Source organism: Podarcis pityusensis (assembly GCF_964106645.2).
Source record: "Podarcis pityusensis genome assembly, chromosome: 6".
NCBI lineage: Eukaryota > Metazoa > Chordata > Lepidosauria > Squamata > Lacertidae > Podarcis > Podarcis pityusensis.
Window position 1 is genome coordinate 56,175,123 of NC_138030.1, and position 26,955 is coordinate 56,202,077.

Below are 26,955 nucleotides of genomic sequence, written 5' to 3' on the forward strand. Positions count from 1 at the left end.
GTGAAGAAAAAACTACAACAGAATACATAGTGAAGTGTGTGTATATGTGGGGGGCAGATTTGGGTCATAAAACCTACATATGCATGAAAATAAATTCCTTGAATATCAGTGGAATTGGCATCCGTGAGATGAAGTTAGGATCAGACTGTAAGATTGCTGCTCTTTCTTTAATGCTGATTTCTAAACTGATTGAAAAGTGGGTTTATACACAGGGATTAAAACTCCAGCAATTTGAAATGGATGCCATTTTCTGTCTTCACTATTAAAGCATGCTGTGCCACAAGATGCAAAAATACATTTTGATTCTATTCAGGGTCTGACTGCATCGGTTTCTCTTTAGCACCAAAGCACAGTGGAAACTGTTAGCATATACAAGAAATGAGCGGTGCGGAGGGTGAAGCAATCAATGTGAATGATCAGTTTGTGACTAGGGTAGTACAAACCATGTTTGGGTAAGTAATTATTTCAAATTCTGAAAGGAAGACATAACAGCAGTATTAGATACAGACATATTTTTCCTTTATTTATTTAAAAATGCCAAGCCGCCACCCGTCTGAAGCAGGTAAGGGATATTGATTCACACTGAACAGATGCAGCAGTTATATCTGTAGGGAAAACATAGCTGTTGCTTGCAGTTTGGCACCACACTGTATAGCATTTGGGAAATTTCTCATTTCAAGCTAAAGGCTAGTTTAAATTGGACTGGGAGATGCACAGGCCCCAAATATATATAGACAAGAACAGGTCTTTGCAAACCAAAAGGCCCCACAGGCCTCTCTATCCACCAAGCCACACCCCTAATGGGCCTTACTCTAGGCCCTCAAGTGCTCTTACCAAGGCCAGAATGTGTTCTTCAACTATTATAATGCCTCTTTGCTGACTTGGATGGAGAAGGGAGAGAGATGTAGGCATGGCATGGCAGGAATGTAGCCCTCCCTACAAAGTTAAGAGTCACATCCCACCCCAACCACCACAGGCACACAGCCCCCAGAAGGTGGTTCATGAGGGAATGAGGCATTTTGGCTGAGAATGTTCCAAGCTTACCCATGTTCAAGAGGGTCATAAATGAACTTGGCCCACACTCCTCCTCTGGAATTTCCAGTGGCAACGCAGAAGCATCTCCTCTCAGTTCTTTTAAGTAAGTTATATTTTCAGAGGTATTAGTTATGAAAACCTGCAGCTGGATCCACATGTCACATATTATTTACTTCGTATAGGGGTGGGGTGGAGAACGTTTTTCCTTCGTGGCCAACTTTCAGGGAGGTGCATGTTGGTGGTAAGGAGAGCAAGCCAGAGGCCAAAGTGGGTGGAACAGTATATGTGATTCTTCTCCTTGTATGATAGATTGCATTCCAGTCAGTACCACATACTAGTGTGTGTCGTGTGTTGTGGCACCCTGGGTTGTCTTCAATGATGGTCAGGGTGCTGCGACAACACTAGCCTCTGTCCCTCTTTCCTTCCCTCTGATGCCCTCTCGCGTCTTTGCCTCTCAAAGGCTTGCACAGATGTTTGTTGCAACAGCCCTGGCTAGTACCCCAGGCGAATTGTCCCTTTGGGGCTGGCCAGGGGGTGCTTCCCAGGCCCCTGTGGGGCAGTGTGAGGAGGCACCTCTCTTTGGGATGGTGGGGAGGGTAGCTCAGAGACCAGGGGCGGCAGCAGCAGCTGCCCAGAGGACTCCCAAGGAGAGGCTCTGCAGGTAAGGGGTGACGTAACTGGGCTCCTGAGCCCCTCAGAGGTGCCGCAGAAGGAACGTTGTTGGTCAAGGGAGCCGTGGACCCCAAAAGACTAAAAACCTCTGCAATATACCATTGTCAAAACTGCTTCTGTCCCTTTTCAACAATTTAGTTCAGAGGCTATGTTTCAGCCTGCCATGTGGTTATTACTGCCTGTGGGGATATGGGAAAGATCTGTCATTTCACAGACTATTTTAGGCAACTCACCTTTACGTTGATGTAATTTTTGTCTTTCTATTTAAAGCTACCTTTGTGAAAACCATTCCCTACATTTTCTCCACCCAACCCCTCCAGTTGGCTTAAAATAAATGACTGTTTTCTATTTCCTTCCTAGATCTGTGAACATCAGAAACTTTGCCTGGAACTTTCTTTATTGAAAATTATATTCTAAAATAAGATCTATCTTTGACAAGGGTAGTCAAATGATGTGACCAAAAATCTCAGTGTCTTAAAACAGAAGCATCTGAAACATTTCCCCTGCTTTATAGATTAACTTGCATTTGCCTTAATTATTGACTGTTCCACTCATAATTTCCACCTTTTCTTTCTGCTATCCTAAGTCTTATTTATTAAACATGTCTCTTCTGTGTGCTCCCAGGAGCTCCATTCTCACTTCCTACAGATTCACTTTACTCTTGTGTATACTGTGCAGTTCTCTAAATACACTCAAACATCACAACTGAATTCTACAGCCGAAGAAGAACTAAGAATTGTGCACAGACTACAATTCTAGTTTCAGTTTTTATTCACTGAAACTAAGAACATTCTTAACAGGGGTGATCCTACCATCAGGCAGCGTGAGATAGTTGTCTCCGGTGATGGGTGCTGTGGAGCAGTGTAGTGAGGTGTCAGGAGACAGAAATGTGTGTGCACATGCCTAGTAGCCTGATGCTCTCAAGAGGATGCTGGCCCATCACCCATGTCAAAATAAGCCTGAGCTGCCAGTCTGATCAGCTTCTTTATGTCAAATGAATGGGACGTGATCTTGTCCTTTGCCTCAGGCAGCAAAATGTCTTGGGCGGTTTTGGCTCTGAAACAAAGCACAGGGCAGTCCATCCAAATCCCCACCTCAGTTCTCCTAATAGGAGGAAAAGCTTGATCTATCCGGGTTGAATTCCGTACTCTGGAGGAAAAGGATGCTGGCAGTGACCTTTGTAGGATCTTTAGCTCTGACTGTAGTTCATTTCCAGGCAGAATGATAGATGAGTTCAAGAATTGTGAGTGGCAGAACACAAGATTGTAGCCCTAGTGGACTGAGGTTTGAAAAGAGCTCTATTAGCCAGGGGCTCTTTCTCTTTTAAGTCATTTCAGAACTAGATTTGCCTCTGGCTTTCCAGTTTAGCAGTTAGAGGAGTAGTAAGCACACCACTTTTATATGTTGGTTGAATAGGACTCTTGACATTTTCCCTTAGGCACTGTTTCTGTTACAGGACTATCAACTTTTCTTCAAGTTCAAACGGCAACATTTCATGAGTCACTCATAAAATTCAGTGGGCTGTATCAAATGGTAGTTCATACTCAGAGCAGACCCACCGATATTCATGGACGTAACAAATTTAGGTCTATTAATTTCAATGGGTTTACTCCGAGTAGATCTTAGTTGGATACAACCCAAACCCTCCTCCAACTAGGGTGCCTCAGCGTACAACTGCAGCACTAGTGCTTAACTATTATTTGTAGTTAAGCTTAAAAAGAGATGAGATTCATACGTCCCCATGCAATGCCCCAACTTTTCTGGTAACTTTATTTCATTATTTCCTTACACTTCTACACTGTTTAACACCAGCACCAAAGTGTTATCGGAAGCCTATATAAACATGCTCACCCAGAAATGCTCAGTGGGAAGGCTAATTTCCCCATCTCTCCTCACAGTAAGGCTACGCACCACAACCTGCATGGTCTGTCATGTGCAATCAGGGTATTGGATCAGGAGTGGAACTCACTCAAGTTATTCTGATTGTCTGAAAAGCCCTTTAAGACTTGGATACTTAAGAATAACTGCTCATTTAATAAATAAACTATAGGTGAAACCAATGGATATAGAGCAGATCCATCAGTCCTAATGTCAACATATTGTGGCTTATCCATTATGTTGAATGAAATTCATCCTGCACTGATTACAAAAAAGATATCTCTGAAGCTTCATTTAAAATGAGCTCAACAAGGCCCATTAGCTTGTTGGACTATGTTTACTCAATTTTATTTTTAATGAAACAACAGTCTTGTCTGAAATGAATCCTTTGCATCACAGGAAATGTGCTATAAAACACAAACCACTTCTGTTCTCACTCATCATTTAACATATTGGAGTGTCCTGATCTGATCTCATACTAGGCATCCTTTTATCAGGTGTTCACCACTTTTGAACTAAGCAGAAGAAATGTACTTCTGGAAAATAAATAGGAGATAGTGATAGAGGGTGAAAGAGAAAAAATAAGAAGCAGTAGGAAAAGAGGCAAGCCACTTGACTGTAGAAGAAAACCTCAAAGCAGTTAACAAAAAAAGATAAAATGATAAAAATTATCACTAAAAAATAATAATTACAGCCATAATTTAAAACATACAAAAAGTTAAAACCGCAATAGACTAAAACAGAAAAATTGCAGCTGTTGAACAAGAGACTATGATTAAGATTGGAATACAACTGGAATAAACAAGATGTTGAAAGCAGGAAGAAAAAAAAGAATTACTGAACCTGTAATCCAGCAAGCGGGAGGTCACCCAAATTATATAATTGGATATTTGATTAATTGTTATTTGATTTGGTATTATGATTCGATATGCATATAATGAGGTCTGTTTTGGATTTTTTGTAATTGAAAACTAATAAAAATTATTGGGGGGGGGGGAGAATAGACTAAAACAGATTCATAATGTAGCTGCCAGGGTGCCAAAAAACACTCTCCTAATGTTACTCTCTGGACTTGGTCCAGAAGGTATGACTGCAGCCACTTCCCATTCCCCAGAACTGGTCCAGGAGGCACTGGCAGAGGAAGAGGAGTGCAGGGGGAGTGCACTGCCCCCGGCAGCGCGATCCCAGTAGGGTGCCATTGCGGCTGCCCCTGCAGCCCGGGCTGGACACCACGCCCCTGCAGGCGGTGTGCCCCGCCCCCAGGACACGCAACAGCCCCCCCCGCCGGCTCTCCGCCCCTCCCCCGATGTCGGAGCAGGAAGCTCTGCCGCTGCCAGGAGGATACTATGGTTGATGGTATTAAAAGCTGATAAGGGATCAAGAAGCAGGAGCAAAGTCACTCTCCCATTGTCACATCCTCTCCACAAACTTTGCTCCTCCAACTCTTCCATCCTCAGGCACCTGTTCTCTTAAGTAACTCTGCTATGTTCTCAGAGTAACTCCCAGTATTTCCCTTTATCCAAGGAACTCCAGTGTGACTTCCCTCTTCCATCAGTTTCCTTGTCCAAACCACCTTTTCTGGGAAGGCTATGGCTGAACTCCAGAGTCTCCATTCTCTAACTGTGGATTGGTGAGCAATGAATTATGACAGATTGACAATCAAAGATGTTAATTTCAAAAAAAAGGACTGGATTCCTATAGGTGCTGATGTAAATATACAACAATAATACATGTATCTGTGTAAGTTAGCCTGTAGGGATACATGGATGTGTGTGTGTATGCGCGTGTGTGCGTGTACACGCACACACACACCCCTACACAGACACATATGCATAATGTTATGTGAGAGTCCTCAGTGTAGACACTAACAGCAACAGCCTGCCATTTCTACCATTCTTAAGTCTTTTCATTTAATTCAAAAACACGTTTCTGGCTCTGACACTTTGGCAGCCACTTCAAAAACAGGAGCCAAATATTTGATATAATGAAACCTGCTCATATTTACTTGTGATTATACAGCCTAGATCGAAAGCTCACAGGGTCTAGATTACATTATTCATCAGTTTTAAGTCCTGTGACACCTGACCTTTTCTCAAACACTACAAAACGCATGCAGAGCCTGAAGGTCAAAAGACAAGTGCCAAGCTTCACAGTGGAGAACCCAGATGTAGAAAAGGAAAGGGTGGGGCAAGAAGTATAATGAAAAATTTAGATCAGAGCCAGTGGCCAGGTGACCTGAATAGCTGGGCATTTTATTTTGACACCACTTTTCCCATGGATGCAGCACTCACTCCTGTTAATTTTGGCCTATGACCCTATCTTCATTTTAGCCAAATGGAGCTTGTAGTTCAAGAGAGAATCAAGCCAGCTGGGACAAGGTGGAAAGAGCTTATGCTCTCACCTGTACCCTTAGGTCTTCTTTCCAATCTCATGTGTTTTTCTAAATTTACCATCTGTTTTCAGTACCAGAGTTCAACTTTAGAACATATGAAGTAAGAATATTAATATTGCAACCACTGTATTGCTTTCAGTGCCTGCTAAAAACTTTTCTGTTTAGGCAAGTCTACTCAGGCATACAATTTTACTTTTAAGATTGTTCTTTTTATTGGTATTTTCTCATGAATATTTTGTATTATTTCACGTAAGCTGTTCAGTGCTTTGTTTTAAAATTAAGTGATATATAAATCTTGTTAAATAAAATATATTAAAGTGCTTCTCAGCAGGTGTGAAGTGTGCTGCCCTCACTTCTGAGTAATTCCTGCGAGACTTGAACCCCAACTTCTTTCTCTAGAAAATTAACAGTAGCTCAAAGCCAGCAATGTGCCAGAGGTACCAACATGGTGGATCTGAAACTGGACACATCCATGGCCTCATTTGGATGCTACACTAAACTATGTTTTAGCATTGTACAAGCCCTGGTTTTTTCAGCTCCTTCAATATAACTAACTCCCTCCATCCAGCCCTGGTTCCCTGTAAGACAGACAAAGAGCAGCCTTCCTTCTTTCACCGTTCCAGATAAGCTACCCTTCCTAGCTTTTCATGTACCCCGGTTCCTCATAGCTCTCACAAAGCTGTGCTGAGGAACATCTGCCTGTATCACCTGCCCCTCCCCTCAAGCCTCCTGCCTTTGTGTGGTGAGTTGGGCACACAAACATGGAGCCTTTTAGTCTCATTATAAAATGCATTTGAAATGCATATTTAAGTCTCATTAAAGTATGCATTTCTAAATGTGTTTTATCCTAAAATGCTCATCTTGAGCTACATTGATACATGGTCATTTTGTGATTAGATGTGAACTTTCATAGATTTTTTTTTCACCATTACAGATTAATCTGGAAATGGGCTGGAGTGCCCTTATGAATGAACATAAACAACAGTGACATGGGCTAGAAATGAGACTAATATGTCCACTTTCTGGTAAGTGTGGTGTACGTGGGGAAAACCCTGCAGCGCTATCTAAAATTCCTACACAGACCTATCAACTGGCAACCAACACTGTGTCCTCGGAGGTGGGTGCTGAGCTGTGCTGAAGGCTGAAAAGACAATGTCTTGGGGCAGAAGAGCTCTTTAAAGCATCCCACTCAGCACCCTCTCCTAACTCAACAAGTTGGGCTTGCTCCTGCCCCTCGGGTATGTGCACAAAAGCACCACCCTATCTACCATAAAACTAGGGGTAGAGTAGGGATTGGCAACGTTTTTTGAGGCCGGTCCAGTCCACTCCCTGGCAGACCTCTTGGTGGGCCGGAGCATGCGCGCCCGTGCGTGCGCTCAAGCTATTTCCAGCACCCTTCCAGGATGGAGGAGCGCGTATGCGCATGCGCACATGCTATTTCTGGCGCTCTTCCAACCCAGAAGTCGGTCCCCGCGGCAAGAAAAAAATGGCGCCGGGGGGAGCATGGAATCCCCATGCCAATCCATGGAACAGCCGTGGGCTGGTTCAAGGAAGCTCATGGGCTGGAACCGCCCATAGGTCTTAGGTTGCCAACCTCTGGGGTAGAGGGAAGTGATGCCACAGACTTCTTAACTAGGATTTGTTGAAAGAAGCATGCTTCAAATGGTGGTTTATGAAGTTGGCTTGTTTTCCAAAGCCATAGATTAACGTGGTTAAGATGAAGGGTTGAGACACAATGATAACCTCTGGCTCATTGAAAATGGAAATGAAAGCTGCTGCTTCTTATGACCACCTGGGAGTGGGGTTTAAGGTGATGACACACGAGCCTGAAGCTCATTCATGTCAGACTAAATTATAAATGAGAGTTATGTCCAAACTGAACCTATAAGTCATCCCATGAAGGAATTCTTAGTTAGAAAGAGGAGCAGACCTGTCCCAAGAGTAGGAAGGCAAAGGTTAAAGCTACAAGAGATGTACCATGAGAAGCATTAAGCAAGATAGTAATGTGTCATGTAACACAGCAGGAGAAGGAACTTCTAAACCATCCTGTCATTGATAAATTATAAGTAGCACTTGGCTGTCCCCACCCCCAATGTTTTTTTCAAATATGTTTTGTGGGACATTTTATTCTATTTTTTATAAAAAAAAAACAGAATTGCAGCTTAAGTCAGGACAGTGTAGAAAAAAAACTATTAAGACTTTCCAGGAACCCCATGCTTTAAAATTTAATATTTTCCCTTTCCAGATTCTGTCAGTTTTCTTGTCCTGTTATCACAGCTAGGGGATTAGTGAGTAATTGCCTTAATGAGTTGTTTGTTCAGGGATGGGAGGGTGGATGGTGGGGTAGGAAGGCTTCAATTGCTGATTTCCAATTTCTTTATTTAAAAAAAGAAAGATGCAAGAAGCCCAGTATAATTTGGTTAATTATTGGATTCATTAGTCACCCTTTATCAGTAATGATTCCAGAGCAGCAATTAAACAGAAAATCCCCAGCCAATAAATTCATAACAGATCAGCCTCAGTCTCCTGTTAGGGAACTACTGGGCCCCACTGCTTCACACAGGAGAACCAGAGTGAAAATGGAAATCAAGGAAGAACACTACCTTGAGAACATAAAACCAGGATCAGATTATAAACTTAATCCCAGGAACGTAAGCCTTCAGAAAAAAATTCCTGGATTGAAGTTGCTTCAGTTTTGGAGATCCGAATCTGACCCTCTATTTCCACCCTGCAATCAATATCTTAAGGAAGCTAGTGTGACAGAAAAATCTTGCATCATTAAAAGTAATACCTCTTCATAAAAATAGTGATACATATTGCCCGTTGTTTCTGAACATGAATTCAATCATCTTTTGAAATAGGTATGCCTGAGCAAACTTCCCGGATTTTAATTTCAAAGGCAATATTACTTGCTGTTTTCCACAAGTAATATAAGATATTTTCCCCAAATAATGTTCATGCACATTCCCTTTCGTGACTTCTATTAAAAATCCATTAGTCACCCACACACAAGTGAATAAAAATCCTACAGGCATCCTTAGTCTCAAGTTCATAAAGTGGGTAGGGGGAACACTCTGAAGATACTTATAAAAGGAGACTTTAAAATCATTTGGTATTGTTAACTACCATGACAACATAAAATGAATTATCATTCATTTACAGAACCATTTCCAATACATTCTTATTGGATTTGAAGGCACATTCAAAATATGATCTGAAGTCTTGAAATAACAAACCAACCTGGTAAATTAAGATGAATGTGCTTTTAAAACAGTTGGGACTACTCTGCTCATTCGTTTATTAAAAAAAGCAGAAATGCAGCTCCATCAGCAGTAGTAGCATAAGTGCTGTGTATTTCTGACCCCCTCAGATAAAGTAATGAGCTTTCCCCCCCTATTGCTGCATGGCACCCCAATTTTTGAGAGGTGTGAGATTTTTGAGAGGTGTGAGTTTCCAGGGGTTCCAGGCGCTTGCCCAGGGTTCGTATTTCCTTTGGAGACTGTGGTGACTTTATGGTCTATGGTTCATTTACACACACACATATATATATACAACCTGAGCCTATGATGGAAGGACTGGCAGCATTAATACTCTGAGGGTCTTGCTTCCCCCAGAGCCACAGCCTTAGATTTGGACAGAAATCAATCCTCCCTCCCCCTCTCCCTGGATATGCCAGGTCTGCATCCTCTCTACCTCAGGCTCCATTCTCCCCTTGGTGGTCTAAGAAAAGTTGACATGAATCTCCCTGTGACTCTTCTTTGCTTACTATGAAAAGATACTCCCATAACTGTATCACAGATGCACATTTCATTTTCTAGCTATGAGTCACTGTCAGCTAGAGGTTGTGCAAGTGATAAGATATTAGCATAGCTGAAAAACTGAGACATGAACAAAGGGTAGGTATAAGAGCTTCTGGTTCCAGAAGGGGGGGAAAGTGTTTGACAAGTGCAGCCCCAGGGATTTTCAGTAGTGACTGCAGTTCATTTGGAAGTGCAAACAACATGGTGTTTGACAGGAAAATCTGGCACAAGGAACAGTGCATTACAAAGCCTGCTCTACTTCTGATCCATAAGACTCCTTCTACAGTAGGTCCAAATTCACAAGATTTGCACAAGAGCAATGCTTGTAGGAGGCTCCTTTTAGATACCCCATGGTGAAGTGGTGGTAAATTTGCCTATTGATTCGTAGGGCTTGTTCGGGTGACTGTTTACTATAGCATGACAGCATGGTGGTGTATTATGAAAGATGCAGAGAGTGAACCATTCTTCTTGCACATATTGATAAAAGGAGTTGGGTCAAATATGCATTCCCTGCTGTCGTCTGGGCAACCCAGGATCTCCATACACACTGCCCAAGCTTGCACCTCAGAGAGATCAGTTCAGGAGGAAGCAGTTATGACTTACTGGTCTCTGCAGTCACAGCAGACGCTGTGGTTCTCCAACGGTTTGTCTTCACCCCCAGAGGTGCACTCCATTGTCTCTCGAGACAGACAGATGCCAACAACATTCTGACCTTGACAAAGTTGCCACAGTATGTTAGACCATCAAATGTTGAAGGTGAGTGCCATTGTTTTGTTTCCAATCATGGCAGCACTCTTCCCTGTTTCCAAGCATGGTCTAAAAGATACCTAATAGCAAAAAATCAGCAAATATTTGCAGCAAACAGAACCTTTGGGAGCAAACAGCTATATGAGGAGCCAATTTTCAGCAGGAAAACAGGGCAGGGAGGAAAGAGTCCACTCTCTGTGCCATGTAATACCAATCCAGAGTAGAGGGACCCCCCGGAGCCACAACTGCTTTCCATGAAAGTGCTTTAAAGTATGTGCTTAGTTTGATCCGACTGATAGACCTGGCATGGTTCAGACATTACTCATGAGGTGTTTATTTGGTATGAGACATGTAATATGCAGTTTGGACATAACTCTCATTTATAATTGAGTGACAGGATTGTGATGTATTAAACAAGGAGGGAAACGCCACCTTGAGCCTCCATCTATTGGAATAAAGATTAGCATCAGGGAAAAGGGAGGCAGCATCAATATGGGGGTCGGCGAGAAGTTGAGAGTGAAGATCTGCATCTGGAGGGAGGGAGGGAACACTGGTAGTTGAGAGTAAAGCAGCAGCTTTGGCTTCTCCTTCTCGCCCTCTCTGGCCTCCGTGAAAAGAAGGAGGCTTTATTCTTGCACAGCAGCCCCGCCCCCCCAGGCAAATAGGAGGCAGAACTGAAACCAACCTATGTATTGGGGGTCAGATCTATGTAGTTGGGCAGATCCTGCTGCCTGAGGCGGTCACCTAACACAGCCTCATGGGAGGGCTGGCCCTGGTCAGTAATGCAAAGATCAGTGTGTTTCTGGTTCACCTATTAATGTCGCTTGCTCAAGAGGATCACTACAATGAGTCAATAAACGATGTGAAAGAAGTGTCCTAATAGGATCATATTCTGGTAACTAAGCACAATTACAATAATAATAACAACTACATGAAGATGAAGATGATGATGATGATGATTATACTCCGCCCAGCTAGGTTTCCCCAGCTACTCTGGGTGGCTTCCAGCAGATTATAACAACATAATAAAACGTCAAACGTTAAAAACTTCCCGATACAGCGTTGCCTTCAGATGTCTTCTAAAAACTGTGTAGTTCTTTATTGCCTTGACATCTGATGGGAGAGGTACAAAAAGATCACTGGGAATCTGAGCTCCCGTAACCACATCTTCCCCTAAATCTTCTCTCCAGTTTCGATGTATTAAAAACCTAGATCGTCTTACATTCTTAGCTCATCTTGCATATTGATTTTATAACTATATAACTCATTTTTCATACATCCAGCTTAGCAGCTGTGCGTCTCTTTAAGAGATGAATTGGTGCAAGCAGCAATTCTAGAGTAGTTCATGATGAATACTTTACAGCTGCAATAGAAATGGGAAACTCTCGAGTTTGAGAACAGATGATACATAATTATTTATTTTTGAATAAAAAATATATATTTCTAACCTTGCAGTATAAAATTAGGCACACTTGATTACAGAATCACAGCTACAGAATTTCTGTTTCATTCAGACAAAAATAGATTTTCATCATTGCATCACTTTACGTGCTTCGCACCAATTGTTGTACATGCATGAAAAAAAAGTGTTAACATATTTTACATGTAGGCAGCTGCATCCAAATTGATTTTGGCAAAAGAAAGGAAAAAGAAACAGTCATCCAGCGTAATTTGTGGTTGTCAAGTTTCAATTTGCTTTAATTATCTCTACAAAAATAGGATGATGTTAGATATTTCTGGTAGCAGCTGTGCATGATTGCTGTGGAACTGTATCTCTCTACCATTCATGAAAATTATTAATATTGCCCATAAATCTAGTTAACTGAATCTTTTTAACGGGTATGACACAAGGCAAATTTCGTTCCCTCAAATCTGGATATACACCGTATTTTTCAGTGTATAAGACTAGGTTTTCCCCCTAAAAAATAATGTCAATAAATAGGGGGCATCTTATACACGGATACATCTCCCCTCCCCATTTTCTTAAATCTGAGTCCCCCAAAATAGGGGGCGTCTTACACATGGAGGCATCTTATAGACGGAAAAATACAGTATTTTTCTTCCCTGAGTATAAAATTTGATGTTGAATTTACTGCTGATTTTAAAGAATCTCATGGAATGGCCTTTTTCACATGTAACACTAAACTATAGTTTATAAAACCATGGCTTAGTGCAATGTGTGAACCCAATCCAGCAACTTATCTATGATTTATTACCTATGGTTAATGATAGCTCATTAACCAGGGTTTGTAGTTGGCTTACAAACCTTAGCTAGCATTAACCATAGCTTAGCATTATGTGAGAACTCAACCTCTTCTTTAACTATAGCAAAGGCGCTGTCACCACCCAGAAGCTACAGAGGCATAAGCAAAGAGCTGCAAGTCATTCTGAAGGTCCTTTTTAGCTATTCTGTGACACAATAAACCAAAGTCTAAGTGATTGTCTGGCAGACACCATATTTTACAGTTATGTGCAAACCAGGCTGTTAAGAAATACAGCCCCAGGTCCAACTGAGGATGTGTTCAGCTTCCAGGGCTGGTAGAAAAGCAATAACTTTCAGTATTAGTGGTTTGTTAGGGAAGTGGAGGAAACAAAATTCATCACAGCTCCCCTTCTCAAGCTTACATGCCAAGTTAAAATGGGCCTCATTCTGGTATGGTGAAAAAATATGTGTTTGTTTATAGCATTTAGATGCCACTCAATAACCATGTTATTTGAGCACCCTAAAAACAGAGAAAGCATCTAAATACCTATGTACTCACTTAAGTATTACAACAACAAGAGCAAATTCCAGCATAAACACTCATTTATATTCCCCCTTTCCTCTAAAAAAGTTGGGGTAATGTACATGGTCCCCCCCCTCCCGATTTTATCCTCACAACAACCCTGTGAGGTTGGCAAGGCCAAGAGATGTGAGTTGGTAATAACTCTGAGATTATGAAAAGCTGAAGTTTTCATATGATCTACCCTTAGTTATTTAACAGCAGCATTCCTGTAACTAAATAAATATATAGGACCCAGTTTTGCTTTTCAGTGCAAAGTAGGCAACATTGTCCTTTTTCTCACTTAAAGTCCACTTCTATTCATCCGCTCTGGCTCCCTCCTGGTCTTTTCAATACACTTTTCTCTGGCTGCTAGGCAACCTAAGTGTACAGTAATGCTGTTGCCATCTGCTATGGACTGTGCTAACTTAACTCTTCGATTTGATTTTAAAATAAAAAATAAAAAATGGGAAAACACTGCTATCCAAGCTTTCCTTTCTGATCAGTAATTAATATCTCCAGCAGTTCAGAACTGAGTATCAGAAGGCTTTTAGCCAGGAGACAAAGGGAGATTATAATTTAGCTCTTAAACACATAGGGCTGCAATCCTAAACACATTTATCTGGGAGTAAGCCCTAATGAATGCAGTGGAACTTGCTTCCAAGTACAGTGGTACCCCGGTTTGAAGACGTCTCCGTTGCCAAACGTTTTGGTTTTTGAACCCTGAAAACCCGGAAGTAATTGCTTCCGTTTTCCAACGCGCCTCGGAAGTTGAACAGCTTCTGTTGTATTCTTCTTATTTTTCCCCAATTAAAATTGCAGACTGCCCACTGCGCCTCGGTTGTCAAGCGTTTCAGAAGTCAAACGGTCTTCCAGAACGGATTACGTTTGACAACTGAGGTACCACTGTAAATATGCACAGAGCTGCTCAGCATGGACTGCAAACCCATAGGACTGCTTAGGCCAGGAATAGGGAACTCGTGGTCCTACAGATGTTGCCACACTACACCTCCCATCATCCCTCACCATTGGCCAAGCTAGCTGGAGCTGATGGGAGCTGCAGTCCAAAACCCCTGGAGGGCAGCCAGTTCCCCATCCCTGACTTGGGCTCACGCAAAAGGGCTTGTTTCATCTTTGTACAGCTGGCCCCCATATCAAAACACAGATTAATTCTGATAATCCACCTAGTATGTTGTTTGAATAATTTTTACACCGAAGCACACCAAAGGCATGGGTCACAAGAAAACAACAACTGCAGATAATAAGATATAGAATATAGGACAACAACAAAACTTCAAAACCCTCTCCATTTCAAGCTTTTCCATGTGTTGCGGGGGTCCTGCTGTTTGAAGGGGGTGCCTAACAGTGTTCTGCTGGGTTCAGTGGGGCTTGCTCTTAGTTAAGAGCTTGCAATCTTATATACTAGGGATGCGGAACCTGTGGCCCTCCAGAGGTTGCTGGACTACAGCTCCCATCATCCCTGAGCACTGGTCATGCTGGCTGGGGCTGATGGGAGGTGGAGTCCTGCAATATCTGGAAGGACACAGGTTCCCTGTCCCTGCTAAAGCACACTTATTTAGGATTAAGCTCCCATTTATTTCTGACTACACAATACATAGTCTGCATAGTCTCTTGGGCTCATCAAACTAGTTTCACAGTTCTTTGGATCTTAGCTGTTGTTGTGAAGCTTTATTATTCACACATTTAAAAATGCAAGTGTCACAAACAATTATACTGCACAAAAGAACTTGCAAGAACCATGCGTTTTAAAAAAAAACCACTAACACAAGGAAATAATATTACCCAGATAAAAAGACTAAACTATTCCAATTTCGGAAATGTTTATTCAGTTCCTTGAACCAAATCACCTTCACAAATCAAAATACCTTAAGAGTACTAAATGTAAAAATACATTCTTTATTATATATCTTGTTTATGCCTTTGAGGTGGAACAGGCTATTTTTACACAGGACAACCACAATAGCTTTCAACAAAAGTGAGATTTTCAAAGCGGCGCCATTAATCTTTTTCTTTCCTTTTGTAATTCCTCCCTCATCCACAGCCTAAGAGGAAAAGTCACACTTATATACAAAACCCAGATCTTTTAACCAAGTAGAACAATGAGGGGGATAAGAAACAAAACAAAAGCATGAGGACTGCATGCTCTTTTAACTACCTTAGAAAAAAACACAAAAAACTCGATCACAGATTCTAAATATTCAGATTATCAAAGGTTTGGGTGGGAGGAATGAAATGATGCGTCCATTGGGATTACATACTGCAGTCTGGTAATCAAGAGATTCAGTTACAGATGTCAAAATGATTAGGATTCCACAGCACATACTTCATGTACCATCGGGTGTGAACATCTTTGTTTAGGGTAAAGACATCTTCCTGCACAGCTTCGCATTAATGCCCCCTGACGTGTCCAGAATCAGAAAAACATCAAACACCAGTTAGGTTATGCTGTTGTGAACAGCTTGCAGGGGGGAGCTGTGAAAGGGAGGATAGTTTCACTGTACTTAAAGACAGTAATGTGAACACAGCCCAAAGTTTGGTTGCGTCAATAATAGTACAGGGAGTATGGACAAAGGGAAAAGTATAGCCTGTCAAGGAGGTTGGTGTGTGTAACTCTGAGGTGAAGATTTGCTTGGTGATAAGTGGCGGTACAAGGAAAAAAATAGGTATGATTCCCCCATTCTGCCCCCACCGGTTACCATGAATGTTGCTCAGAGAGAAAGAGAGAGAGATAATGAAGGAAGATATGGGCTGCCATTTTATTAAATACAATACAGAAAAAAACAGAGGAAAGTGATTTCTATAGACTCTCCCTCCTCCCCACTGTGGGAACAGAAACTGATATGGAATAGTTCATAGAAGTAATTTAAGGGGCAGTTGAGAGGCTCTTCTGCCAGCCAGGACCAACAAGAAATAATAAAATGGAAGTAATTAGAGTAACTAAATTTGCAAATAATAAGTGTTTAAAGCAGGAATGGCTAACTTGTGGCTTTCCAGATATTGCTGGCCTACAATTCCCATCATCCACCAATAGTCAAGCTGGCTGGGGCTAAGGGAGTCCAACAACATGTGGAGGCCCATAGGTTAGCTAACCCTAGTTGAAAGGAACAGGAACCCTACAAGCCTCTTCACACTAGACAGGCTAATGTTGCAGCTTCATTTGATTGCAAGAAAACAGTCTCAAGCTCAAGCCAGAAAACACAGGAGAACAACACAGAAAGCACTATAGTGATGACACCATCATCTAAAAGCTCTGTAAAAAGTGAGTGAGCAAAGCATGGCAGTTCCAGAGAAAAAAGTGTGAAGGCATCCTGAAAGAAGGATCACTTGAATCTGATTTCATACACAAGAAGACACACTGTAACAGCTGTCCCAAATGATCTCAGTAACCCATAAAGAGCAATGATAATAGTTTCAGATCCAGATTCTGGGTTGGATCCAGCCTACTTTACTCATGGGTTGCTTCCACCAGGGGTAGGCAAGGAGATGATTTTTATTCCTCCTTGTGCCCCCTAAAAGCTGTTTCAGAGGGTTGGAAAACTTTACAGAATAGTATGTTCTTCTAATGGAAGAAGCCCTTCCATTAGAAGAAGGGACAGAAGGTAAACAAATAATTAATACATCTTCTGCTTAAATAAAATGCAAGCAAAAGGCCCGTGTAGTACAAATATGCCATAACCACAATTTGATCCACTTTCTATTACATTAGTGCATAAGGTTAATGATTCCAGAATAAATGATACTCACCCAAATCTGCAGTTTTACCCTCTTGTCATTCCTGTAAACAGTCTTCACTTTGAAGTCGATCCCCACAGTACTGACAAAGGCTGGTGTGAAAGTGTCATCAGCATATCTAAAGAGGAAGGAGGTCTTGCCCACGCTGCTGTTGCCAATGATCAGGAGTTTGAACATATAATCAAAATTCTGGTCGGAAGCATCCTTGTGTCCATATCTGGCATCTGTTACGGAAGCCATCTAAGGAAATAAGAGTAGCACATTTGTCTCTGTGATTTAATTTATTCAGGAACAGAATATGCACTTAGTAATCCCTTCTCACATGCCCTCATCTCCAGGTGACCAAGAGTATCAAAGCTGATAACAGTGATTGTATAATGTTGAACTCATGGCCCCCATTCCAGGAGCAATACATACATGGATCTATCAAGAGTAAGCAATTGATTTTTCATAATTGCAGGACCTGATTCAGAAGCGGATTAGCACATAACACCTGCTTCCATAATCATAACATAGTGAGGGATGCATGTGGTTTTATTTCTGTTTAGATTTATAAAGAAAATACCTGTGTAGTCTATAGACTACTCAATGAGTACTGTATTTGATAACAGGTGTTGACAGTGCCCTAATCAAGATAAACAGAATAGCTTAGAAACACATCTTATGAATAACTCTGCCATATTCACCCTATCCCTAGGATTGGTTATGAACAGATAGCACATTTTAAAGACAATTAATCCTGCCTACATTAGGTGCTGATATGAACTGAACAGACCAAGTTTCATTATTAGAATTCAGTGTCGGTGGCTAACATTTCGAAATGAAGAAGGAAAAAACATCCTACTTTGTGCCAAGGCTAAATGGAGCCACCTGGCTCCCAGATTGTATTAATTATTGCATTGTTTACTGAACAGCAGCTAAAGTGATAGATTCCTGCTCCCATGTTAATCCGAGTGCATCAAAACGTCACAGGTGACACTCTTATAAAAAGAGGTATTCTGTCATTTTCTTATTCAGGTACCACATGGATATTATATTTTGAAATTTCCCCAGGATGATAAGTCAATTCTTCTCACTAATAAAAAGAAAGGATTCCAAATAAGATTGTCATTGTGGAGATACTATGTACAATAAAACTGACTTATAGAAGACTATTAGGAGAAAACTTAAGTGTGACCGATGAAAACCTTTCCCATTAAAAGTATTAATGCCAGTTACCTAGTCAGTTTGATTCTGGCACTTATTCTTTTCTTGCTCCTTGCAAATTTCCCCACTGGGAAATTCATTACTTCTTATTAATATAGTAGATTCCAATTTGCCATGTCAATTTCATTGTAACTGGGCACTGCAAAGCTTATTGCTTGTACATTTCTCCCTTAGGAAAAAGCACTGGGCTTCTTAGCAATGAAAGCAGAAATGTGTGAACATGGTGAGAAACAGCTTATTAATATACCCACCTAGAACTTGGTGCAGAAAGAAAAAGAAGGAATAGTTTAAATTAATAAATGTAAATGTAAACTAATAAAAGGGTTAAGCAGTGAAGGAATAATATTCCCCTCCCATCTTTTGCACCAGTACTGTACACTAAAAATGCATGAAGATGAACCCACAAAATGTTTACACGCATTGTTAAGCAGACTATAACAGGATACCCCTGGGACATCTGCTCCCTATGGTCTTCACCTCTTTTCATCTGGCAACAGTTCCTGGCTTGAAACAATGGCTTCAAATGGCAACTATTCAAATAGTCAGGCCTATATATAGTTCAGAATCTATATGCAATGGTCAGCCTAGAATTCAGAATATGGAATAGTTGTTGTTGTTTTAATCACAGTTGCAGAGAAAAGTCTGAAAAGAGGGTTGTCAAAAAAAACAACCCAGGTTGGTAGGATTTCTGTCTTTTCCATTCCCTAATCCCAGAGCTTGCCTGAATATACGTGGAGTTTCTATGTACAATACTAGATGCTTGCTTCTGTTATTATTACTTGCACGTCTCTGAATACTTATGGTACTCACTTACTTACTTACTCGATTTATATAACCTTCCTCCTTTATTTAGGGCAGAGGTGGGAACTTGCAGTCCTCCTAATGTTGTTGGATTATAACTCCCTGATTCCTGACTAGCCTCCTGAACCAATATGTGAACTAAAACACAGCTATCCTTAAAAATTCACACGTTTCGGAATTTTGAGATGCAGTTCTCCAGCCAAATAATACAAACAATAATGTATGTATTAGGAGGAAATGCACATTAGTGAAAATAGCATACAAAAATGCATTGTATTAAGTTGTGGAGCTTTAGTTTTTGAGCTATTTTTTTTATTAAATTCACAAAAATCTACACTGCCAACATGGGTTGCTATATATACAGATTTTCCCAGACATTCCAGCAATTTCTGCCTGGACACTGTTTACAAGGGCTGAATACTGGCTATGTCTGGGAAATTTCAGACATATGACAACCCTATACTAAGGAAAATTGGTGGGAAACACGTGTCTATTGGTCAAAGCTGCATACAAAAATGTGTTTATTGAGAGAAATTCACACTAAAATGCTTAAAGATTTTCATGAGGATTTAAAAAAAAAAGTAATACAGAGATTGCTATGGAAATGTGGAGAACCTAATTTAAAATGAGAAAAATGGGGGCTCCGCTAGGGGCGCCTTGGAAGATGGCCGACAATACCATCTCTCCAGGCTGGCCAGGGCTGATGGGAGTGGGAGTCCAACAACATCTGGAAGGCCACAAATTCCCCATTCCAGATTTAGGGAGATCCCAGTGTAGGGATGATTCTATGCAAGCCAGACAATACTAATTGTTTACTGACTAATCAGACACAGAATGTTCACCTGCCAGCATCCATATGAATTCTACTCATCTACAGTACATCCATGCTGCATTCAGTGACTGATGCTACTCTAGGGAACTACTGCATGCGAAGCTTGTGCTTGAGCATTGAGCTATGGTCCAGTGTGAATATGTGGCTGGGGTGAGCAGCCACGAGTGCTGAAACAGTCCTTTATATAATGATCAGGATCAACTATTAAGAATTCAACCAACAATCTGACCCCTCCCCCCAATTACAGGCTAGTGGGTCTGTCTAATATGAAACACATATCCTAGCTATATATAAAAATAAAAATAGAAACTGATCAGAGAAATAAAATCACTGCCCAGACTGTTTTGTGGTACAACTGTGAGTCATAAGATGCATTATGCATTTGACATTCTGTATTTCTGTACAAGAGGGCAGCTGATATAAACAAATTATACCAAGGGTTCAGTCTCTGGCGTATCAACACATTTTCTCTTGCAGCAAACAAATAATGTGCTGTTGTGTTCACTATCAGCCTAATCACACAGAAGGAAGAAGAGCAGCAGAGAGTTCAGGTCCAAAGCAGAGCTGAGAATACATAACATACATACATATATAATTTAATTTGCATGCTGCCTTTCCACAATTCAAACCATGCTCAAGGCAGCTTACAACATAAAAAATATCTAAGTACAACATAACAAAAGTAAAAAGGTAAAGGGACCCCTGACCATTAGGTCCAGTTGTGGCCAACTCTGGGGTTGCGGCGCTCATCTCGCTTTATTGGCCGAGGGAGCCGGCATACAGCTTCCGGGTCATGTGGCCAGCATGACTAAGCCGCTTCTGGCGAACCAGAGCAGCGCAAGGAAATGTCGTTTACCTTCCCGCCGGAGCGGTACCTATTTATCTATTTGCACTTTGACGTGCTTTCGAACTGCTAGGTTGGCAGGAGCAGGGACCGAGCAACGGGAGCTCACCCTGCTGCGGGGATTCGAACTACCGACCTTCTGATCGGCAAGTCCTAGGCTCTGTGGTTTAACCCACAGCGCCACCTGCGTCCCAATAAATAAAACATTTTAAAAATCCACAACCAAACTGAACAATTTTCACATAAATCACAAGAACTAAAATAAAAATACAATAAAGCAGCAATAACAACTGCAAGTACGACACCCCGCAACAAAAAACCCTAAACAGTATGTCTTTGCATTCCAGGATGAAAGAAACTCATAAATCTCATTTTGGCTTTGGTTACATTTACTTATTGAGGCAGTGCTCACTAGTTCAAAGGGGATGATTAAGACAGCGACTTCAAATGTATATGTTGCCACAAGCACAAATCACTGGTCTATGTGTGTGATCAGCGGTGCAGATTCTTTCACACAGCTCCCAAATGGGCTGCCACGTCTGCATTTCATCTACAGAGAAAAATAGTTGACATGAACTGAGGAGGATGACCTCAAAATGGACATACGAATTTGCTCTGTTTACAGGTGTCAGCGCATAATTCCTGAGGCTGACTGTTTCCCATCTTTTGACTATGATTCTGCAATATGATCTTAGGAGTCTGAAATTTTGGAATGCGTTGGAAGAAGGCAGATGCTAAGAATTATTAGCACCCAGCATGCCCTTCCACAAGGAAAAAGGCTCATTTACATTTAAGTATAGGGAAGCTCTTCCCCAGATTGTGATCCCAGTGTGTACCCCACATAGTTTTCTTCTACAGCTGAGTAAGGATGGGGAGCTTGTGGCTTTCCAGATGTTCCTGGACTCCAGCTCCCATGATCTCTGACCCATGACCGGAATGACTGGGGTGGGTGGGAGTTGGGAGTGTGGTGTAGCAGCTAAGGGGGTTGGAGTAAGACCTAGGAGACCAGGGTTCAAATTCCCACTCAGCCATGAAGCTCACTGGGTGACTTTGGGCCAGTCACTCACTCTCAGCATTTCTACCTTACAGGGTTGTTGTAAGGATAATGTAGAGAGACAGAGAACCATGTACAGCAACTTTTGCTTCTTGGAGGAAAGGTGTGATATAAATGTAAAAATAAATAAAATAAAATCTGAACAGCCACAGGTTTCCTACTCCTGGTTTAGAGGCAACTAATCATCAATAAAAGGATTTGTCAATAACAAATTCTTGATATATATAATTTTGGAGGGTAATGTATAACAGATCCAAAAGTATTTTAAAGCAGAGAGCTTCCAGCTTTGTTACAACCACCAGACAGAGTTGATTATAAAATTGGATTACCTGTCATTTACAGTAATCTAGTTTAAATCCTTATTATAAATCTCTCTCATCCAACAGCTTTTTGGGAGACTAGTGATTGCACCAAGGTCAATCTAGAAGCACAAGTACTTTCCCGTCTAGCAAAAGGAGATTCTTTCTATCTGGTCAATTTTTCTAAATAAAGATTCTGAAGTATAATTTTCCTGACCTATAGACATTTGTGGTGGGAGAAATTTGAAACCTCCGCAGTCTTTTGAGTTTATTGTCCCTGCCCAGGTACCACTGGAACTGACAGAGCCGCATTCTGACCATAAGCAGCTTTAAATGTGCAGAAATAGCACTTGTGTAGAATGAACCCTTCCTGGTGTGTACTGATTCAAACTGCAAATAGAGGGTTTCATATCTGAGAGTTCCTTCTCTAAAGGAGAAGACCTTTATGCCTCTGAATACAAGTTGCTGGAGAACATGACTGGGAGAATGCTGTTGTGCTCATGTCCTGCCTGTGGGTTTCTTATAGGCATCAGGTTGACCACTGTGAGAACTGGATGTTAGACTAGATGAGCCTTTGGTCTGATCTAGCAGCGCTCTCATGATCATCATTTAAAAGACTTCTATTCCTCTTGCTAGGACAATCAATACACAAAGCAGTGTATAATCCATAAATTCATCAAAACAGTTAAAACAACAACAAAACAAAAAGTCATTACATTTAAGCAATAAAATCAACTAGGGACAATAGCCTCTACTGTCCAGCTTCCCTATATAAAAACCAAATGCAGACATGTCTTCAATATGCCTGCCTAACTTTTCATTGGTTGACTGAATGCCATAGGTCATGGGCCAACACAGAGAAGGCCCTGTATCTTGTACCCACCAGCCTAAGGGAATTTACTAAACAAGATCTCCAACACAGATTGTAGCTTCTTTTCTTATGCTCCTATCATGTGCTTTGGTGTCTTTCTCGTGTGCAAGATGAGACAGATCTTTAAATCCTCCTCTCCACCCTCCCCCCATATTATAATACAAAGTATTTCAAGTTTCAATATTGGTTTAATATGGTTTAATAATTTTAGAGGTGGTGGGTAGATACCTGCACATTGATAATTTTTAATATTGAGACATTGCAGCTGGTGTGATAGTGACACGTTGGGTTGCATTGAAATCATCTATGTAGAATAGCATTAGTTAAAAACAAAATTAGCATATAGAAGGCCTGATGACAAATAAAAATACGCTATAACTTCACTATTACCTATAATTTTGCCTTTTTACTATGAGACAATTAATGCAAAACTAGGCGGGGGGGGGGGCAAGAGAAGCAACAGCAAAAATCCTCCCTGCAGATCATCCTTCCTTCAACTCAAGCAGCATTTCACTAATGTTCCTCCATTTTTCCTATGTCGGCACCATATAATCCACCATCTTTGCCTTTGCAATTCAGTTAACTATTTTACAAAATTTGTGGCAGAATTCCTACTAGGGACTTTTTGTCCACAAGTACTATCACTGGGTGACCAAGCTTCTCTGGATCCCAGTTGCCACTTATCAGGTGAGATCAATGCCCACTCCCTTCAAACTTATTTCCTCATTCCACATTGCTCTATACCCTGATTCCACAGTCGGGTGCTTGCCTCCCTTAACATCCGAAACCTTCCCCAAAAATTCCACCAAAGTTACAGACACATAGATAGGCTATTCTTCAGCATAATCTTTTTTGAAACTCTCATTTGTTTAATGTCATGATAACCACAATATATTCTTAATACATTCTCTGGATTTTCTAGCTACAGGTTTTGTTTCTGTGTTCTGCAAAGCCTGGATGTTTTGGTGTAATATTAACAGATTCCCGCACATGAATCTCCATTATTTTATTGATTTAACTTCACAGCCCTGGTAACTTTAGCGTAATATATATCCATACACACACATGCACACACACTCAAATGGAATATATTTTCAAATAAATTCACTAGATTTTGATCACTCACCCTCCTCCACTCAGTTTAGTTCAAACTGCAAAGCTATGCCCTTTATCAGAACACAAGCTCCACCAAAATCTTCCCTGCTCTAAGCTGTAGCTGTCCACTGTTTTTTAAAATTTAATGTGGCAATCCTACTATCCTGGAAAGATAGCTCACATTTTACTCCTGAGATTAGTTTTGCATCAATATTGCTTACATACTCACAATATTTCTTACTGTTTCCATTCATACACTGCTAACAGCATACATGCATCAGGCAAGACCCATAGTATTTTTCTATTATAAATGAAGTTAAAGTCTGAACTGCAGTCAAATACGCCATAAATAATCTGTAAGAAGAGATTCTGAAAAACAAGTAAGGCCCCAAACAATTAGAAGAGCATCATTTAATGCAAAACTCTGGGATTTCAAATAATTTAGTGTGAGTGTGTGTGTTAATGAAGCCAGGTATAACAATTCACTTATTAATTCTAATAAACCAAGAAATGGCAAAAATCTATATGACCAGCAGAGCTAAATGCATTGGCTATATTTGAAGCATAACCTATTACACTTGACTATTTTTCTAGAAAACTGGTACACATTTCCAGTGAATGAGATGATGCAAAAGATAAGAAAGCATACTGCAAGTGGCTGCCAACCATCACTCAGCTGCTAAGGGCTTAGCACCATCCTTGACAAAGAAACTGTGTGTGTGTGTGTTTATGTGCACACACATATACACAATTGTTGACAGGGCTATTTTAAAATTTGCTCCATTTATCCAAAACAAAGAAAAACGATGCAGAAAGAAATCAAACCTAGACTGATTCTGTAAAAAATCATTTCCTGATTAGTCTCCTCCAATAGGTTTTATACTGAGCTGGGCTACTAAGGCAAGGAGAAAGACTGAGGAACCCTCTCCACTTCTCCCTGTTTGTCTGTTTGTTTGTTTGTTTGTTATTAATTAAATTAATAAGATACGCTCAATAAACCCGGGAGGCAGGTCTGTCTGGAAATCAAACATTTTAACCGGAAAGATCTGCCCCTAAATCTCAGACAGAGATAGACGTTGCAGAAAAAGCCCTCTGCATATACTCAGAGGCATGCCGTCCAATTTCCAGAGTTGAGCCTTAGCACTAAAAAGGCTAATCTGCGTTCCCACGAGCGCTAGGAGATTTGCGCGCACATAAACCCTGGTTGCGCTTTGCGCGGAGGATCCCGGGGCTTCCGAGGCTCGCTCTTTGCGGCGGGGAAGGGGAGAGATGCGAAGCAGGCGGCTGCCGGGTGACGGGGGAAAGTTGCGCGGGGGACCGATGGGTCCCGTCCTCTCCTCCGCGCTCTTCTTACCTGGGGCGCGGCGCAGGGAACGGCGCGCAAAGCGAGGGAGGCTGGAGCCAAGAGCAGCGGCGAGCAGGAGGCGCTTGGTGGGAGATTCAGCCGAGCCCGAGCGGCGCTCCCGGACCTCTGGGCGGAGAAGAGCGTGCGTGTGTCCGGCTTAGCGACACATCCCGCGGATCCTCTCACCCGGCGCAGCAGAGGACAACCCTCGGGGCGGAGCTGCTGCCGCAGGCCTCCCGCCTTCTTCCCCACGCGGGGCGGAATAAGTGGAAACCGGCGGACACGGCGGGTCTCTCAGCCGCTGCCCGGGTTGCCCCTCTCTCCTACAGAGCCGCATCCATCCCAGCCCCTCCTTTCATCTCAACCTGCCCGTCTAATTTACATACCATGGTATCCTCCTTTCTTATTGATTCACTTAGATTTACCGGTAGTCTTAGATTTCTCGCTTTGTCTCCGTAGAGCTCCATACACGCCTCTCGCGCTCTCCCCCTCGGAGGGAGGATAAGAGGGGCAGCAGGTCAAATGGGTTGGGGACTTCGCGGGCTTGTCAGGAGGCGCCACTAAAGCAGTTGAGGGTCGTGGGTTGTCCAGCTGGGGTTTCCAAGTTGACCCCCACAACAATCATTCCTTGTTTTTTGGGGGGGGGGCGGGGGTTTAAAGGCCTTTGAAGGGAAGTCGTATTCTACAAGGATGCGAGGAGTAAATAACATTATTAATCTGGATTTGGTTCCATTCGTCTTGGTTTGCTGGGTCAACCTGGTTTGAATTAGTTATAGCTAGCAGGCTGAAGATCATGGCCACTGGTCCCATCACCTCCTGGCAAATAGAAGGGGAAGAAATGGAAGCAGTGACAGATTTTACTTTCTTGGGCTCCATGATCACTGCAGATGGTGACAGCAGTCATGAAATTAAAAGACGCCTGCTCCTTGGGAGAAAGGCGATGGCAAACCTAGACAGCATCTTAAAAAGCAGAGACATCACCTTACCAACAAAGGTCCGTATAGTTAAAGCCATGGTTTTCCCAGTAGTGATGTATGGAAGTGAGAGCTGGACCATAAAGAAGGCTGATCGCCAAAGAATTGATGCTTTTGAATTATGGTGCTGGAGGAGACTCTTGAGCGTCCCATGGACTGCAAGAAGATCAAACGTATCCATTCTTAAGGAAATCAGCCCTGAGTGCTCACTGGAAGGACAGATCCTGAAGCTGAGGCTCCAATACTTTGGCCACCTCATGAGAAGAGAAGACTCCCTGGAAAAGACCCTGATGTTGAGAAAGATGGAGGGCACAAGGAGAAGGGGACGACAGAGGACAAGATGGTTGGACAGTGTTCTCGAAGCTACAAACATGAGTCTGACCAAACTGCGGGAGGCAGTGGAAGACAGGAGTGCCTGGCGTGCTCTGGTCCATGGGGTCACGAAGAGTCGGACACGACTAAACAACAACAACAACAAGCAGGCTGAAAATGATTTCAGGGTTGGCTAGTTTAGCACACATATACCGTGCAGCTACAACCGGCAAGTGGGTACCTCCACCTGGTGGTGAACGAGGAGTATTTTAAAATGACACAA

The 26,955-nt window shown here is 41.9% G+C and overlaps 1 protein-coding gene and 2 long non-coding RNA genes across 5 annotated transcripts in view; 1 reads left to right on the forward strand and 2 right to left on the reverse strand.

Annotated features, from left to right (window-relative positions):
* Positions 1-26,955, reverse strand: part of RAB3B (RAB3B, member RAS oncogene family) — a 51,503-nt gene that overhangs the window by 23,127 nt on the left and 1,421 nt on the right. Inside the window, exons 1-2 of one of the 3 annotated variants that reach the window (XM_081010839.1) lie at positions 25,824-26,165; positions 17,052-17,279 (exon numbers count right to left, since the gene is read on the reverse strand). In XM_081010839.1, the coding sequence (XP_080866965.1) occupies positions 17,052-17,279; positions 25,824-25,853 (258 nt within the window). In that variant the 5' untranslated portion in view covers positions 25,854-26,165. The other 2 variants (XM_081010840.1, XM_081010841.1) reach the window with 2 other exon arrangements.
* Positions 498-6,967, reverse strand: LOC308479869. The gene is made up of 2 exons (XR_013987861.1): positions 6,904-6,967; positions 498-936 (listed from the first exon to the last, which is right to left on the reverse strand). It is a non-coding gene; the product is annotated as an uncharacterized lncRNA (long non-coding RNA).
* On the forward strand, positions 936-9,109 carry LOC308479870. The gene is made up of 4 exons (XR_013987862.1): positions 936-1,138; positions 5,110-5,215; positions 6,912-7,002; positions 8,511-9,109. It is a non-coding gene; the product is annotated as an uncharacterized lncRNA (long non-coding RNA).